The sequence below is a fragment of the Lynx canadensis genome, chromosome X, assembly GCF_007474595.2.
Source record: "Lynx canadensis isolate LIC74 chromosome X, mLynCan4.pri.v2, whole genome shotgun sequence".
Lineage (NCBI taxonomy): Eukaryota > Metazoa > Chordata > Mammalia > Carnivora > Felidae > Lynx > Lynx canadensis.
Window position 1 is genome coordinate 26,674,970 of NC_044321.2, and position 18,157 is coordinate 26,693,126.

Genomic DNA, 18,157 nt, shown 5'->3' on the forward strand with positions numbered 1-18,157 from the left:
CTAAAACACATTCTTTCCTCTTTGTTCTTCTCATTTCCTTTACTTGGAGCTTTTGAAAAACTCCTGCCAGGGGGGTGCATCCGACTGGATGTTACAGGTGAAGTCTTTTTACTTACAGTTTAGAACGTGTTCGGGTAGTTTTTCCTACACCGCGACAACAGTTTTGGATGGTGGCCTCCTATCGTTTCAAGCCCGTGGATCCCTTATTAACTTGCCAAGAATCAGAGGATCCCTACCTGAGAGAAGTATTACTTCTATTTCAACAGCTTCTCCCAGGACCTTGATGGAAGGAATCTCAGGCTTCACCCGATACCTACTAAATCTCCTCTGGGCGGGAGAGGAAGCAGTGAAGGTGATTTAACAAGCTTTGCCGCTGAATCTTATCCACGCTACATCTGTGCGAATTTTAGCCCAGCCCAGGGCTATCCCATCGAACTATAATGACAGCTGCCTATGTCATTTTAAATTTTCTGGCAGACACGTGAAAAAAGTACAAAGGACCCAACGCTGTCCGTTGTTTTACTTGAAGCAACAGGCTCACTTCGTCCATTTCCAAGAAAAATACTCAAATCGGAAGAGTCATAAAAAAGAAGTGGGGGAAATCAATTCCAATCATCTGTTTTACTTCACCCAATACATAAAAATATGATCACCTCAACATGGAACCAACATAACAATATTTTAGTTTGGGTACGGAGTCTCTGACACCTGTTATGTAAACTAACTCACAGCATTTCTCAAGTCTGCCAAAAGGAATCTACTAGAAGTTTCCCTTCGCCCTCCTCTTCCTGCCGGCAAGACACGCGAAGGGCTTGGGTCTCCACGTTGCTGAGGCACCGTAACACTCTAACACAGAACCGTCTGCATGGCAGTAGGCTTATTTTCCACAGTATGACTCTAAACTTCCCCAAGTGTCTTATGGAAGACACCATTTTAAAGTTGGCTGTGCCTGGCAAGTGCCTGATGTAGGACAGTGCTTCTCACAGTGTGGTCCCTGGACCCTCAGCATCAGCTTTGCCTGAGAGCTGCTTGGAAATGCAGAATGTCAGGCCCCAGCCCAGACTTCCTGAACCAGAAACTCTCGAAGTGGGGCCCAGTGATCTGTCTTTTAAGAAGTCCTTGGGCGGTTCGGATGCTTATGAACCTTTGAGAACCACTGATGTAGGAAAAAGCCTCTCCCTTGAGAGTGGCCTCAGACTCCTCATTTTCTCTTGGGTTCTGCGGTCTCACCGCAGGCAGAATCATTTGAGGTGCGTTAAAAGAAACAGCCGGGAGTGTCTGGGTGGCTCAGTCAACTAGTTAAGTGTCTGATTCTTGACTTCGCCTCAAGTCATGGTCTCAAGGTTCGTGAGATCGAGTTTCACATCAGGCCCTGCGCTGACAGGATGGAGACTGCTTAGGATTCTCTTTCCCTCTCTCTCTGCCCCTCTCCCACTCTCTCTCTCTCTCTCTCAAAAAATAAATAAATATGCTTAAGAAAAAGAAACAGCCAAAAAAGGACATACTAAGAAGACGTTGGTAGAACCAATCCTTGGCAAAACTGAAGGGATGGAAGTCGGATGTCCTCTCTTTACCCTCCATTAGTAATAGGTCCACATTATGTGTCAGAGCAGATGGCACAACTCACCTAGGCTTCCTGCCTAGAAGGGAGCCCATAATGCAAAATGCTTAGTACGGTCTCCTTAAAAATGAAAGAGTATGAAGAAAATGTTCAAAATCTGTCAACACATTTAAAAGTTCCAATCCTTTGCTCAAGGTTGACAGGGATGGACGTACAAATATATAGTTAGAAGCCTGCCTTGAAAACCTATCTCACCAAAGTAAAGACCATTAGCTGCTCAGCTGGAAGTTTCTAATTCTTCAATTAAAACTCTTGTTCAATTTCTGAACAACAAAGCCATGCAAATATTTCTGTGGGCTAGCTAAATATGATCCCATCTCCTTCTACAAATCTTACCAGTTTGATAATGTAGATCAAGTTCCTAGTCAGAAATTACGGAAGAATTTCTAAGTCAGATATCTTGGAAAGGTAGTACTTTTATCGTATTAGGGTCGCAAGAGCCTAGTTTTTTGTTTACGACATGGAGAAAGGGAGAAAGGATGGGCCATTACGGAAGCCATAAAAGAAAACCCACGTATTAAACTTTTCCCAAGAGGGCCTAAGCAGTAAAGGGGATTTGGGTCAGTATGTCCTTGGACCAGATAGGACCACTGCAGTATATACTAGGTACACAGTTGACCGAGTGAAAACAGAATGAAAGAAGGAAAGAAGGACTGGTGTGTGCCGAAGATGAGGGTCTAGATCCTTCTGGCAGAGAGTTAACACAGATGTGAAGATGGAGTATGTCTGCCTGACTTTGGAAGCATCTTAGGAACCCTTTCCAAACACACATAATTCATGAGGCTGTCCTTAAACATAGTTAAAGATGGTCCGACCTGGAAATGTCTTCATAGTCGATATTTTTCAAGTGATTGCATTCCAGACATCCTACAGTCAACAAAGCACGCGCTCTTTATATTAAAGTGAATTTGCAGCTTCTGTTGCTCTCCCTGGAGGAGACTATTCCCTCTAGGGCTTGTGCTTGGTGAGTGAAGCGCATGACTACATCACTAAACATGTATGCATGGCTTCAAAATGAGAAAAGCTCATCTTCAGTTTAATTTTCTTCCCAGTTGGTTTTGATGCTCACGTCTACGGGATCAGGTATTATCACTGGTTCCGCTTTAAGAGCTAATTCATTAAAATCACTTTTGGTTGGCCTTGGGACAGTTGCGGAATTCTAAAGACAATGAAGAATGTAATGCTTTAGCGTTTTGTATTGGAAACTACAGGTGTGAATTTTAAGGGGTACACTGGGAGGAGGAGCTCATTCATCCACTGGTTTGTAAAAGGGAGATTTCAAAGTTAAGATCCTTGAGATCATTCAAAAAAGAGAAGCGTGGAAAAAGCGAGGTATTTCATACCTGTGGTGCCCAAACCAGCTTTAAAGTATGACTTTGTTAAGTCCAAATTAAATAGAACTTTGAGAAGAAGAAACAAGGTCGGGGGCGAGGGGTCACGGTTCAGAGGGTCCGATTCACACCTTGACCGACACTTACGAGCCGGTGACCGTGATTGTGTCGGTTATTATTTCAAAGTCTCAGTTTCCTTACTTGTAAAAAGGAATAGTGACAATATGTAATCCTCATAATGTTATGAGGATTAGATGAGATAATGTTCATGAAAATCCTGGTAACTACAAGGAATGATGGCTTCCTATACCCAAAACACATTGTCACATGGTCTAGCACAAACATCCCTACCAATGTGTCCCCTCTGAGGGAGAAAATGGGATTTTATTCCCACCGAGTTTCAAACAGGGAAACCAATGCCTCTAACCTTCTATTTGCGCATTCCAAATAAATTCAGAGCTCTCCATACACTGTATTTCTGTGTATAGATAAATCGTGGCTGTGTCTTACACTCTGCTGTGGTTGTCGTATCTACATGGCTTATCTGTTTCTATCATTTTGACTGATGTTACACACAGCTTAAAAAAAAAACAACACCCAGCATGGCTTTCTTTTAACATAGAAATTAAAAGGGGTGCTTGAATAGTTCAGTTGGTTGAGCATCAGACTTCGGCTCAGCTCATGAACTTGTGGTTTGTGGGTTCGAGCCCCGCATCGGGCTCTGTGCTGACGGCTCCGAGCCTGGAGCCTGCTTCGGATTCTATGCCTCCCTTTCTCTCTGTTCCTCTCTCTCTCTCTCTCAAAAATAAATAAAGATTAAAAAAATTAAAATAGAAATTAATGGGGCGCCAGGGTGGCTCGGTCGGTTAAACATCCGACTTCAGCTCAGGTCATGATCTCACGGTTTGTGAGTTCGAGCTACACGTCGGGCTCTGTGTTGACAGCTCAGAGCCTGGTGCCTGCTTCAGATTCTGTGTCTCCCTCTTTCTCTGCCTCTCCCTCCGCTTGCACTCTGTCTCTCAAAAATGAATAAAGGTTAAAAAAATGTTTTTAAATAGAAATTAATGGGTTGTGTAACTCGACCCAGGATATTCTGGTAACAAGTAGATATAGCCTGGTACTATGTGACTGTTTCTTCTATTACACTATTTTGCCCAAATTGAAGACTCGTCTTCTTAGGTTTATATGTGCCTCCTCATTGCTCCTCCTTTCTCTTTCTCAGTTTTTCTTTGTCTTTGTGGACAAAGAAGCAGAGATGAATTTGTACTTATTTTTTATCATGATTTCATAACTGGCATAGCATTGGAAGTGACTAAATTCTTTTTTATTTTTTATTTTTTTTATTTATATTTTTTTAAACGTTTATTTATTTTTGAGATAGAGAGAGACAGAGCATGAACGGGGGAGGGGCAGAGAGAGAGGGAGACACAGAATCGGAAGCAGGCTCCAGGTTCTGAGCCATCAGCCCAGAGCCCGACGCAGGGCTCGAACTCACGGACCGCGAGATCGTGACCTGAGCTGAAGTCGGACGCTTAACCGACTGAGCCACCCAGGCGCCCCGGAAGTGACTAAATTCTTTATTTTTATAGAAATATAATGTTATAACGATGATGGGCTTAAACTTCCCTCCACAGAAGTTGGGTGATTCTTTAGTCAGGTACATTATTCTAAGTGTAAAATGTTGTCGATAGAACACATGACTTGCTCTTCCAGTAATGGGGATGAAATTATTTGATGTGAACCTCATTTCTTGGCTTTGTTCCATTTCTGAACAAGGACTTCTGCTGACAATATAGCAGAGCGGTTACAATTATGGTCAAAGAAAAAAATGGACTCGGTTACGTGCGACCCCAAACCTTGGATTTATCAGCTTTCTACTGAAAACACTTTTTAAGCGTATCCTTAAGGTCAGGTCCCAAAACAGCAACGTGTGAAATTTGCCACAATAAGAGCTTGTACCGCAAACTCATCAAACTGTTTAGTATGAGGAGGCTGTGTATACGTGGGTTTGGGACGAGGGGTTTAAAAGTTGGAAGGAAAGAAGGAGAAACACAATTCCAATAAGCCACATCTGTATTATGAATAGAGGAAGCAACTGTATTGATCTAAAGTCAATTTTTGCCATATGTGTGTCTCTCCCAGATAGCCAGATATGGAATCACTGGATTGAGCTGGATGTGACCTGAGACCAAATGGATTGCCTCATTTTACAAATGAAGGAATTAAAGCCGAGAGAGGATAAATGGTTTTTTCAAGACAACGTGGTCTTGAAGAACAGCTGAGCGTCAGTGGGAAGTCAGGCCTCGTACTATTCGCTCCAGTCTACTTGTTACTACACTACATCGGCTCCTTTCATGTACTGCCCTATATTTATAACCAAGTCCTCAACGCATTTTAAAGAACAAGTGACAATCAAGCTATTAATATTTTCTCACTCTTTACCTCTGAAATAAAGAGTGCAACGACGGAGCACTTGGCACTGATTTTTAAAAACTCTCCCTATCAGTCATAATCTCTTGACCTCATTTATAAACTCACATGCCATGATCACCAGTCTCGTCACTACATTCTGAAAGCAAATGCGGCATTTGGTTCTCTAAAAGAAATGTTAAGATCTAGTTCAAGAACGCTTGAATGGAACAAATATGGCCACTGGTTTTCCTTGGACATTTATTACTTTCCTTATTTATGCTTAAAGTTAAAAACATACTAAGGATGAAATTGATAAGGTCTTAGCAGTACTTAGCCACTATGAAACCAACAGACATAGAAAGGCATGTAATCGCTTAACTATATTGCCTTGCTTTGGTCAACGCCACTTATAACCATCTATCATACAAATATTTCAAAACTATCCATCACAATGGGAATTAAATTATAAGAGATCTCAAGAGGTCTTGGATTTGGAACTTGTTTTTATTAAAGGTCTAGAAATTCTTTAACAGGACTTTCAATCATACCCCTAAATGGGCTGCCAATACGAAAAGTTATCTGCTTTATCATTTTTTTTTATTAAAACTTTGAAAGCAAGTATTTTTAAACCCAGTTTCCTCTCTGTCCTCAGAAGCATACTCTCTGCATCCTATGAAACTGGAAAAGAAGAGAAAACAATTCTCTAATTCTATGGTCAAATCAGTTTTAGGGTTTGGGGTATTAAACAGTATCCTTTGCATAGGGAACATAGAGACATATGACCTTTTCTGAGTTCTTACTATGAGCCTCTGAACTAACAACTCTACATGAATTAACTTGTTTAATATTACAGCAAGCAAGTTAGAGATGAGAAGACTGACAACCAGAGAGGACAAGTGACTTCAAGGTCACTCAGTAAGTTTGATTCCAAAGGCTGTATACTGTAATAATAATAATTATAGCTGCAATAACTCTAAGAGCTAGAATTTATGCAACATTTAATGTCTGCATTTTCTTCAGATGGAAGACTGAAACACAGAAGGGTCCTAAGGTCCCACAGCTAGTAAATGTGACCCCGAGCATGCTTATGGTCCCTATATTTATTATGCGCACCTATAAAAAACCTGCATGGGTAGGTCTGTGACAGAGTGATCTTTGTAAAATGACTCTGGCATATGTCTTACCATTGACTGGTGTTTCAATTAGCATTCCAAAGGTAGAGATGTTTAAAGAGTCCAAGCAACGATAGTACAAAGTAATTGTATGACAGTAACTAAGTCCTTCTATCGCGATTCAGCATTATTTTCCGTGTTTATTGCAAGGTATAGGAAGGTCTAACTTGAAGCTATTTATAAAAATTATTGTTAATAGGTTTTAAAACATTATAGAGGATCTTATTGCAGAATATAAACTATCCTACATTCATGAAATATTATCGCGAACATCACAGGAAGAAATTACTTTTACTGTTCCTTACAAACAAGCTTTCTCTGTATATTCTCTCATTGTAACAAGGAACTGTAATGCTTATAATGTGCCTACCTGCAGAAGCTTCCATCTGGTGTTCAGGTCTTCCAGAGTGCTGAGGTTATATGGTGACAGCTGAATGCCCAACGTAGTGAGTTGGCGAGCAAGGTCATTGACGTAGCTGACATTCTCTTTCAGAGGTGTAATTTCTCCTCGAAGCACCTGTATGAAAGAGTCAAGGGCAAGTTGGTAAATGAGAACACTACAAGCCAAAAAACCAGACACATGCGAACTACAAGATATCTCGTTCTATTTGGGGTGCGGCGTCAGTGATGTTTGCTCTATCATAGTGGTATTACTACCCTGATCACTTGCGAATGGGTGAATAATAATCGCGAATATTTAATGAGCATTTCTTAGGTGCCTGATCCTGTGATGAGCTCTGTCTCCATAATCCAGTTTTATCCCTACAGAATAACCCTATGAGACTCATAGTTGGAGAACTCTCATTTTACACACGAGAAAACAACTTACAGAGGTTGTATTTTGTCCAAGGTTCAGTGGGTCAAAATTGAGGAGCCTGGGACACGTATCCATGTTTGCCTACCTCCAGAGTACAAATTACTAACTATTACATACCTTTCCAAAAAAAATTCTGGATTGGAAAGCAACAGGAAAAATATCTTGCTAGATTCTAAATTCGACTCACCTCCCAACCAGAAATGGATCCTTTTTTTTTTTTTTTTACAATAAAAAGGTATACTCAGTCAGAAAAGATTACATTCATATTTTGTACCAACTGCATAATAAATAGATTCATTTAGAGATTAGGGTATTTTTTCAAGCCCTAAGAATGACTTCCTGGTCCCCTGGTATTTCAGTCCTTGTGGCAATGACTTAGGAAGGCTCCCGTGGGGCTTCTTGGCTGTCCGGGGAAGAACCCTATGCAGATATGGGGAGGATATTACCATGCATCATATCTACCCTATTGAGGTGACATTTATGGATCTTTAACATGATGCATGATGTCCAAATGTTCCAATGAGCAATTTCTAAGGGACAGATTCCCTCACTTAGGAGAACAGTTTGTGTAATGTAATGTCTATGCACAAGGACAACATCACTTACTTGGTTCTATGTGCTGCTTTGACTTGCTCGATCCGGGCAGGTATTATTTCTCTGGTTCCTTATGTCGATGAAGCCACTGTTTACACTGACCTCATCTATAACCCTCCAGATTCCCTCCCACTCCAAATAAAAGGAGCCAGGATGTGCATTCTAAACAAGAATGGCATTGTCCTCTCAAACTGTCAAATCAACTTGAATGTGGTCATGTATGGAGTATGAGACTCTTATATAGTTCTTAGATACTATAGGACCTTGTGATAATAATGCTATAGAACTTAATGTTTTAAAAAACTGGTCACTAAAAATTTTATGTTAGAGAATCAGGGGGTCTCTTTTGGGAGTGATGAAAATGTTCTGGAATGAGACAGTGCTGCTGATAGCACAATTTTGTGATGAGACTAAACACTGAATTGTACACTGTAAAAGAGTGAATTTTTTTTTAACATTTATTTATTTTTGAGACAGAGAGAGACAGAGCATGAACGGGGGAGGGGCAGAGAGAGAGGGAGACACAGAATCCGAAGCAGGCTCCAGGCTCTGAGCTGTCAGCACAGAGCCCGACGCGGGGCTCGAACTCACGGACCGCGAGATCGTGACCTGAGCCGAAGTCGGACGCTCAACCGACTGAGCCACCCAGGCACCCCAAGAGTGAATTTTTTTAAAGTTTATTTAAGAGAGAGAGAGAGCAAGCAAGTGTGTGTATGAGCGGGGGAGGGGCAGAGAGACAGGAGAGAGAGAGAGACAGAGAGAGAGACAGAGAGAGAGAATGCCAGTCAGGCTCTGTGCTGTCAGCACAGAGTCCGGCACAGGGCTTGAACCTATGAACTATGAGATCAGCACAGGTCTCACAATATACATATATATATATTTTATTAAGTAAACTCTATGCCCAACATGGGGCTCAAACTCATGACCCTGAGATCAAGAGTCGAATGATCCACACAGAATGAACCAGCCAGGTGCCCCTAAAGGGCAAATTTTATGGCTTGTGAATTACATATCAATAAAAAATAGAAACAAAGGAAAACAAAAGAAATCTATCTGACCACACACATGCAAAAAATTCCATCTTATGTATTGATCTTTTTTCAATTTCATGTCAGTGGACTGTCAGAGGAATCAGTCTGAAACTGAGAAAGTTTTTATAGGGAATGACAGTAAATATTATTATTCCATTGCCTTATAAATAAATATACGGATTAAAAGAATCCCATGGCGGGAGGTAAAAAGCCATCAATGTAAATTCATATCTCTACAAGGAAATGACCCATAATCACTTTGTTTTGTGTAACAAAAGGTTAGAAGACAGATTTCTTAAATGTCAATGGAGAAGCCTGGACAAGGGCAATGGTTACCAAATGGAACCACTCTCTTCTGGATAATAACATGTGTTTGTAGTGACCATAAATAAATATCATACGAGCGGGAATTTTAAATGGGAAACCATCGCAGAGATGGCAGGACAGCCAGGCAGAATCCGACAAAAGTGTGGATTAACCCTGGATGCTAATCATCTCTCTTCACTAGCGTGGCTCTCAGCCATTAAGTTGAGTAGCCATCTCAGTTCGTCACATGTAGGTTTCAGCTCCCTTTGGATGACGTAACGTACGCGTTCAAATGCCTTTTATTACAAGATTTTGATTTTCACTTCCTCCCCTCAAAGTCAACTCAGATTTTAATCCTGCGTCGGTGTTTTGGAGGACGAAGGTGATTAAAAATTAAGTTCCAATATGCATAATTAATCACAACACTCACTCTCCTTCTCCTCTGCTTCTCTGTCTCTTTCTCCCTCTCTCTCTACCTCCACCGCACCACCCCTGTCATGGGATCTTGTGGCTTCTTTTCGTTGCCATTGTTCCTATCTAGCAATTACAGTAGAAGTTATCTTAACTGATCTCCACTTAAGACTCACCAGAGTAGCCAGTCTTCATTCCCTGTGAATCACAGTGACCGAGACCTCTAACTAACATCCTCTAAGTAAAACGGTAGAGCTATCTGTCAGTAAGTACAGCCTTCAGCTCCCATCAGTTGAGTTGTCAGGCGTGGGTATGTTCTCGAACCTGTTTTCACCAGTTAGCTTTGCAATTAAATAATTTAAAAGATTTCACAGTCCAAAGAAGTTTAAGTCTGGAAGAAAGTAAGTTATTATTTCTACGAAAACCAGGTTGAACACTCTAGAAGGGTGTTTAAAAAAGAAAAAGAAAAGCAAATGTTGAATGGGGGTGACTGGAAAAGATGAGGAAAATTCTGCGAAAAATTTAGGAGTGTTCTGTACACAGAATGCCTTCCATTTGTCCTGATGGACTCTGTCGACATTACAGAAACTGGAACGGGAAATCGAAACTTCTTCATCATCAGTGTGATTTACAGAGAAGTCCAATCAGTGAATCTACACTTAAACCAGAAACTTTCACACGATGCTAAAATACTGGTGACTATTTTAAGATTGAATAAGATGTTTAAGACCTACTTTTTATGATTCCCTGATTTAACTGACTTTTTCAATTAACTGTTGAACTCTAGGTTTTCAGCCAAAATAGAGGAAATAAATTTTACTCCTGCTATTTGACTACCACGGTTAATGGCTACTAGGATCATCATTAACTAAGGGGGAAGAAAAGGCGTATGTTTAGTTTCATCTGGATTACATTTCTCGTAGGATAAATGGAAGCTTTGACTGGGGGTGGGGAGGTCAGTTGGTCAAGTGAGAATTTGGTGTGAAGTCTGATTCTGGGGAGATATCCCCATGAGCCTGATAGAAAAACTGTAGCCATCTAGAAATCTCCATGAGGGGCGCCTGGGTGGCTCAGTCGGTTGGGTGTCCGACTTCAGCTCAGGTCACGATCTCACGGTCCGTGGGTTCGAGCCCCGCGTCGGGCTCTGGGCTGATGGCTCGGAGCCCGGAGCCTGCTTCCGATTCTGTGTCTCCCTCTCTCTCTGCCCCTCCCCCGTTCATGCTCTGTCTCTCTCTGTCTCAAAACTAAATAAAGGTTAAAAAAACTTTAAAAAAAAAATCACCATGAAGGCACACGAGAATGGAGGAAAGAAGGTAACCTGGCGGTAGAAAAGAGGAAGAGAAAACGGAGATAGGAGAGTGTTCCAAGTCACCCTCCACTTTGGCATCTGCCCTAGGTTCCGGTGTTTGGGGGGCCATACTGTCACAAGGCATACTATGTAAAAAATGAATATGGGTACTGTGTCATTTAAGTGGATGTAACATTGTGTTTGCCTATCTTTCAAATGGTAGAGCTTTTGATATCACACCTATAAATATATGTCCAAATTATTAAACACTGAACATCAAATGTCAAAAAGTGCAGCTAACTCGGAACAATATCCTGTGCTATTTAAATACTACCAGAATTTCATTAGATTTTATTCTAGTTTGGAAGCAGTGAGTGAGAAAACATTGAAGGGAGCCATTATACTGTGGCTTCTCTTTGAATCACTTAAACATCTGGAATATGTTCTCCATGAAAGAGCAAACCAAGTCTAATTTTATTATGACTAGTTTCATGCCGGCAGAATTTTCACTTCATTAAATGTTGTCTGATTATAGATATAAAAGTACTGATTTAGAATGATATATAAGACCAATATGTCAAGTTTTTCTTCTTTTTATGAAATTAAATTGGCTATCGGATCGTTGCCTATCCTTATGTAGCTAAAGATTTGTTTAAATATAGATTTAGAACTTTAGTCATCAATCACGTTACAACAAAAGAAAGGGATTATCTTTGAACAAGGGAACATCATTTTGGAGGGAGAAGCTTTGACGTGGTAGTTAAGAGACTAGTCTGCACGGCACAGAAGGGCCATTTAAAGGATTGGAAAGAGATGAGTCAAGGGACCCCTACTTCGAAGGCCTTCAGTTCCTCTACGAAGTATGAAGCAACAGACCTGGCATAAAGTCAGTGCTCAACAAATACTCATCGAATGAAAACGCGAATTCAGGGTGAGTGGGGACATTTGGATTAGTTGTGGCAGAGACCATGAGAGAAGCAGACCTCAGCAACGAGTGAGGTTGCGAGACAGTGCTGAGGGCCCATGTGAGGCCGAGGACCAACATTTTTTTGAAACCTTGAACTCGTCTGCCCCATTTTCTCTTTCTCCAACAGTGCTCCTTGCAAGCATGGAGAAAACAATTGATCCAGGTTTGGGGTCATGTCAGGTGCCTCTTTGTCAGGGGCGAGGGAGTTTAAATTTTAGCTGGAATGCGACTGAAAAACATACCATGGAATCTAAACTGGATTAGGAGGGAGGTGAAGCAAGATGAGGCTTGTCGATGGAGAGAAAGCAGGGGGAGTCAGCGGTGCAGGGCCAGGATAATCCAAGAAAGGCCCCAGCAGGCAAGAAGAGGAGGACACTCTGCGATGCATGGATTAGCAATGCCATCCAGGAGTTTATGTATACATTGTGTGATATATATACACACACACACACACACACACACACACACACACACACACATATACGTATATATATATGAGGGGGATATATACATACACACACACACACACACGTGTATATGTGTACGTATCTATATGTATAGCTACGTATCTATACGTATCGATACATATATGTATATACGTATACATATCCCCTGCTCACACTCTGACTCTCTCCTTCGCAAAAATAAACATTAAAATATTTTTAAGAAATCAAGTAGTGACTAACTGCATTTCTCTGTATGATACAACCTTATAGAACAAATGTTTGAGAACTCAAACCCCTGGAAAGCAGTCTAAAAAAAGGAGGCATTAGGAAAAGGCCCAGGATTTTTCACACTGGATTAGTAGTGAGAAGGCGAGGGGGGAGGAAATGGAAATCATGTCCTGCAAATACAGGTCTGGAGTACTGTTACTGGAACTCCTACATGTGGCTCAGGGAAGGCCTCATAGAAACCAGTTACTCAAGATTTGGGGGCAGGTACAGCCCAGCCGTGTTTGGTAACTTTTGCAATTCTGGATGGGTCCATGATCCTGATGGGAGTGAGTACCCGCCATTGGGGCCAAGAGAGTCTAGGACCATATCCTGCTTTGCTCAGAGGATCCGAGGCCTACTGAAGCTTCTAAAACACCTTGGGGACATGAGCTGGCCAAATGTCATTGGACTAACAACAAAGAAACATAAGATGAAATGTAGGCAAGCCTTTCATGAACGGCATCGGGCTTGGAGACTTCCATCGGTAACTTAATTCTTGGCTCTTTATGGCGGTTGGTTGAATGTCTGGTGTGGTGCCCAGGACGGAGGGGCAGCACTGGCCTCAGACACCGACTGCCTTAGGCTCATGTCCTTTACCCTTGGATTTCAGATGTCAGATACTTTTTTTTTTTTTTTTTTGCAAGAAGATTCTTATGTGAACTCTCATTTCTAACATTATGAGGCTATCCCATAGATCTCCAACAAAACGGAGACCCTTTTTGTAATATTAACTCCTTGATTTCTGCTAAATGCTGAGGGCTTGTGTGGAGCTAAGACAGGGGGTGGTCTGCAGACTGAGTACATCCGCCTGCCTTTCCTATCAGTTTTGTCTCTGGTAGACATTCTTGACAATAAATTATGCCATTGAAACACATACTCCTTTTTAATAGAGATGCGACTGCATTCCATTTCAGCATCAGTTTTTATCGTTAGTACCCTGAAGGCAAAGTATTATGCCTTTTCTTTTCACTGTCTTCCTTGCGTTCAGTTTTCAGGGCAATTTTGCACATTTTCAGACTTGGGCATGATCACTTTTGACCAGCAAACAGAATAAGGACAAGAAATAATGAAACAGACTCAGAACTAATGACCTAGATGTAGCATCATCGGGATAACTTGGAGGTGGTTAAGTTAACAAAATCAACCCACTGGATTTTAGTGTGTAGGCATGAAGAAATTGGGTGCTTTTATTTCCCAAACAATGATCAGTAATTACATTTCAGCTATGGTTTCCCCTCAGAGTCACCACGCTTGAAATTTGTGGCACTGAAAGAGTAGCAATTAACTGCTGTGTTTCTCCCATCAAGAATCCTCATGTTTTTATGAAAAATGATTTCTAGTTTCTCTTCTTTTTATGGAGCCAGAACGCAACACCCAAACACAAAAAGTTCTTTTTTTTAACACTTTCTCATTTGCACCCATTAGGATTCGTCATCTTTCAGGACCTGGCTTCACGCGGAAGCTCACCACCTCAATGTTCTGGAAGTAACGGCTGAATGACAGCGCTCCCACACTAACAGTATCTATCTTCTTTCTTATGCGTGTTGTTCATTTCGCCTTCACAGATATACATGAGACGTGAGGAAGAAGACAGAATTGATCACGAAGGAGAGGCTTTTACTTATAAGAACAAGCCGTACAGACCTTAGTGACTTTAATTTCCTTGGAAACTTGTTTCTATAATCCTAACCGTGACTGCTGATTATTTTCTCTTCACAGAAAAAAGAAGCGAACAAACCCCCAAAACCAAAGACCAAAAAGATTTCATGTTTTCCCTCGCTTTTGAGTGGCATAGTGAAGACAAGTTAGAAGGTAGTTCACGCGTATTCTGCAGAGGTTAACTGCAAAATATGCACAATTAAAATAAAAAGGCCTGTAATGAGTATAAATAAATCATTCAAGCAGGCCATGTTTTTAGGCTGCTAAGGAAACAGAAGGAATGCCAATATTTTCATTCTGAGAAACCTTAATTATATGTGACAAAACATCAAGCCATTAAAAATATCAAGCACAAGGACACTGATATTCAAATTCAGGAGTTATTTTAGACAGCTTAAGGTTTACAGTTGATAGGTTTTTTGGACTTGCAAACATATCCGCTGGCCTACAGCGTTCACGGTCTATGCCCATATTTTCTGCTGCCACGGCCCCTGTCTCGCTCTCACCTTTCCCTACGTGGGTCAAACATGCCCCTAAGGCAGTGATTCTCAAGTAAGAGCGTGCGCCGTAATCATGCGGACGGCTTGCTAACACAGAGCCTGCAGGGTCCCGTCTCCAGTGTTTTCCATTCAGTAGGTCTAGGGTGGACTTGAGAAGTTGTTTTTTTTTTTTTTTTTTTTTAGTGTATTTATTTATTTGGGAGAGGCAGAGAGAGCATGAGCAGGGGAGGGGCAAGAAGAGAGAGAGGGAGAGAGAGAATCCCAAGCAGGCTCTGCACTGTCATCACAGAGCCAGACGTGGGGCTGGAACTCACGAACCGTGAGATCGTGACCTGAGCCGAAACCAGGAGTCGGACACTTAACCGACGGAGCCACCCAGGTGCTTCTGAGAAGCTGGCATTTTTAACAAGAACTTGGAAGATGCTGCGTTCCTACGACTCACCAAACTTATTCTTGACTTAGACCCTTCGCCTGTGTGGTTCCCTCAGCCTGGAGTTGTACATTTGTACTCTCGGCCTCGTTGGCTTTTGTTCGCGAACCTTAGGTCTCACTCAATGTGACTGTGAAAGCGAGCCCATCCCTGTCTGCCCTGTTTCAAGAAGCTCCCCCTATTTTTCTCCCTCTCAGCACCCTTCCCTCTTAGCCCAGATCACAATTTCAAAGTGCATATGTACTTGCCTATTTATCAGTTCATCATCTGGCCTGTCCCGAGACCCTGATCTTCATGAAGGCAATTTTCTATTCTTTTTGTCACCAGGGTAGGCCTGGACCCACTTAGATGATAATCCCTCGATACCTTTTCATTAAAGAATAAACGAGAGAATTAGGCCTTTTTGCGTTAATTACTAATATTTCAGGTCCACAGCTCTCCTCAAATTGCTTCATGAACACAGTTTCCTCTAAAACTCTGACACCGATTTCCTAGATAAAAGAAGCCCGTTATTTCCTACAGCTTCCGTAACTGAGTTCTTTAGATCTATTGCTTTGCTTTGTTTGACGTTGGAGCACGTGCTCATTACTGACATACCTCTAAGCCTCTGAGCGAGAACGTAACATTGCAGTTTTTGGTGCCAACGAGAGAATTGTCGTCAAGATGGAGCAAGTGGGAAAGAAGGGGGAAGTAATCGATTTAGGGAGAATATGTCTTTCCATGTGGAGTTGTACACTGGCCGGCCCGAGGGGACAGAGGGGGCTGAAATCCAGCCTGGGCTCTGTGGCTAAGTTGGTGAGCCTTGGCACAGGGCGCTATGTGTCTTCAAGGAAAGAGGTACCTTGCTCTACTGGGCTCTTGCAGGGGCCTGGGATGACAGACGCTGGGGTTGAGATTAGGGATGGCTTGTCTCTCTCTCTCTCTCTCTCTCTCTCTCTCTCTCTCTCTCTCATGTTTGGGGTTTTCTACTGTAGATACAGCTCAATGAAAATATTTCCCGTGCATTTCCTCTTGTGTAAAAGGGGGACAGGAACGTGGGCAATGCAGGACTGTGGAGAAGATGAACGAGGAGGTCGAGGCTACTTCTCCTTCTTTCGCTCCACCAACGACCAGTTAAGCACTGCTCAGGCAAGGTGGGGAGCACAAAGTCACACAAGGTCCTGTTTTGGTCTAGTTCGGGGAGAGGCTGCGAAGCAGAGGGTCGTAAGTGCATCCCTGAGAGCCACAGACTTAGATCCTTTCTCGCGTAGCTGCAACCCTGGAGCCAACTTCTAATACCACGATGTGGGGAGAGGGGGTGCGGGATCCTGTCTTTCCTCGCTCCTCTGTCATGTAGCTTTGCGAGGTCTCCCTGAACCAGACATCAAAGTGATAAAGGGAGAGGAGGCACGGTGAGACGAGAAAAGATACGCGTTCAGCGCTTGAACCAAAGGGTAGGAAGCAGGAAAGCGTCACATGTTTGGGGAAGGGCAAATAGCCCTCACTAAGGTGGAACGCAGCAAGGTTGTGGTGGCCTTGGTGTTGCAGATAATGAAGGTTTCTGCCAAAAGGAATGGGCACATGCCCGGCAACCCTAGATTTGTTCGCTACTCACTGGGAAACACTCATTTTGTATCCACTATGCACTATGTATGTACGTGCTGTGTATACATGTACCATGCCCTGGGAAAACGGAACTCTCCACAGGCCGACATTCAGTACCAGAGAGAGGCAATTCAGTGGGTTACGGAAAAGACAGCGTAATGGTGCTGTGAGAAGGTGCGTCAACGGGGCTTGCAAAGCGCAGAGCAGGCTGAGGCAGGTCAGGAGCACCTCCCTGAGTAGACAAGCTGGGGAGTAACAGAAAGGGCGCGTTCTTCTGGGGGTGGCAGGTTCACGTAGAACATCTCAAGTAGACGGGTGTAAGCCTGTGGTCCTTTCGGAAAGAAGAGTGCAAATGAGTGTCTGTAGATTTGGGCAAGAAGTAACAATGGCCCGAGTTGGAATGGTTGACAAATGGGAGCAAGTCGACTGTAAAATAATTTGTAAAGGTCTAACGTGTCTGAGGGAGAGCATTTTGTCCTGGGCTTTGGTGCACGTTTGTTTATTCACTCCCTCCAGAAAATATCGCTGAGCACCTATGTGTGCCAGCGAATGTTCCAAGCACTAGGGAGACGGCAGTGCAGAAAACAGATCAAGTTCCTATGGCCGTGCGACCTAACTCTAACGGTTATACTTTCATGTAAACGATGATTGTTATTATACAGGGAAACAAATTCCAAGCCAAAGTGGGTCCGTCGCGATAAAACGTCGCATTTTTGACCAAGCAAACGCAGGACAAAGTACGGTACGGTATCGTATGGAGTAGTTGCCAAGAGATTCCTTTTTTGTCTGTTTAAAACAAATTCGGTTACGTCCGCATGTATGAATAATAATTAACAGAGGAATGTAGGGTTGCGAGGTTGCCTGTTCCATATGCTACACCTAGTTGGCCTGACACTCGGCACACTTATTTTTGTTCGAAGGCACTCACTAGTGAAACAAAATGAGTTTTTGCGGAATTGATTTTCCATTCAATATATTGTTATCAACTTAGAAATACTACAACAGAACCGAACAAGAGAGGAATATAAATTTTCTAAGAGCTGAGATAAAAATAATTAAATGGAAGAGGGCTAAAAAGGATTGTAAAATGCCCTTCAGCATCTACGTTTCTTTTCCGATTATTGTAGCTCCTGAATTTTATAAATGGTTTTAGTCTTTCCAAGATACCTTTTGTTCCAACAAGTGGGACAACAAAAGATCAAGATATCTGACTACTCTGAGTCAAATGAAATGAATATAAAATGGATTTTCTTCACTCAAATCTATGCAAGAACACGTTTAAAAATTAGATTGGTAAGTTTTTTAGAGTGGTTCCTCTTCA

At 42.2% G+C, this 18,157-nt stretch overlaps 1 protein-coding gene across 4 annotated transcripts in view; it reads right to left on the reverse strand.

The window, feature by feature from the left end:
* Positions 1-18,157, reverse strand: part of DMD (dystrophin) — a 1,834,617-nt gene that overhangs the window by 308,249 nt on the left and 1,508,211 nt on the right. For all 4 annotated transcript variants that reach the window (XM_030304767.1, XM_030304766.1, XM_030304769.1 and 1 more), the window contains one exon: positions 6,907-7,053. In XM_030304767.1, the coding sequence (XP_030160627.1) occupies positions 6,907-7,053 (147 nt within the window). The remainder of the gene's footprint in view (positions 1-6,906; positions 7,054-18,157) is intronic.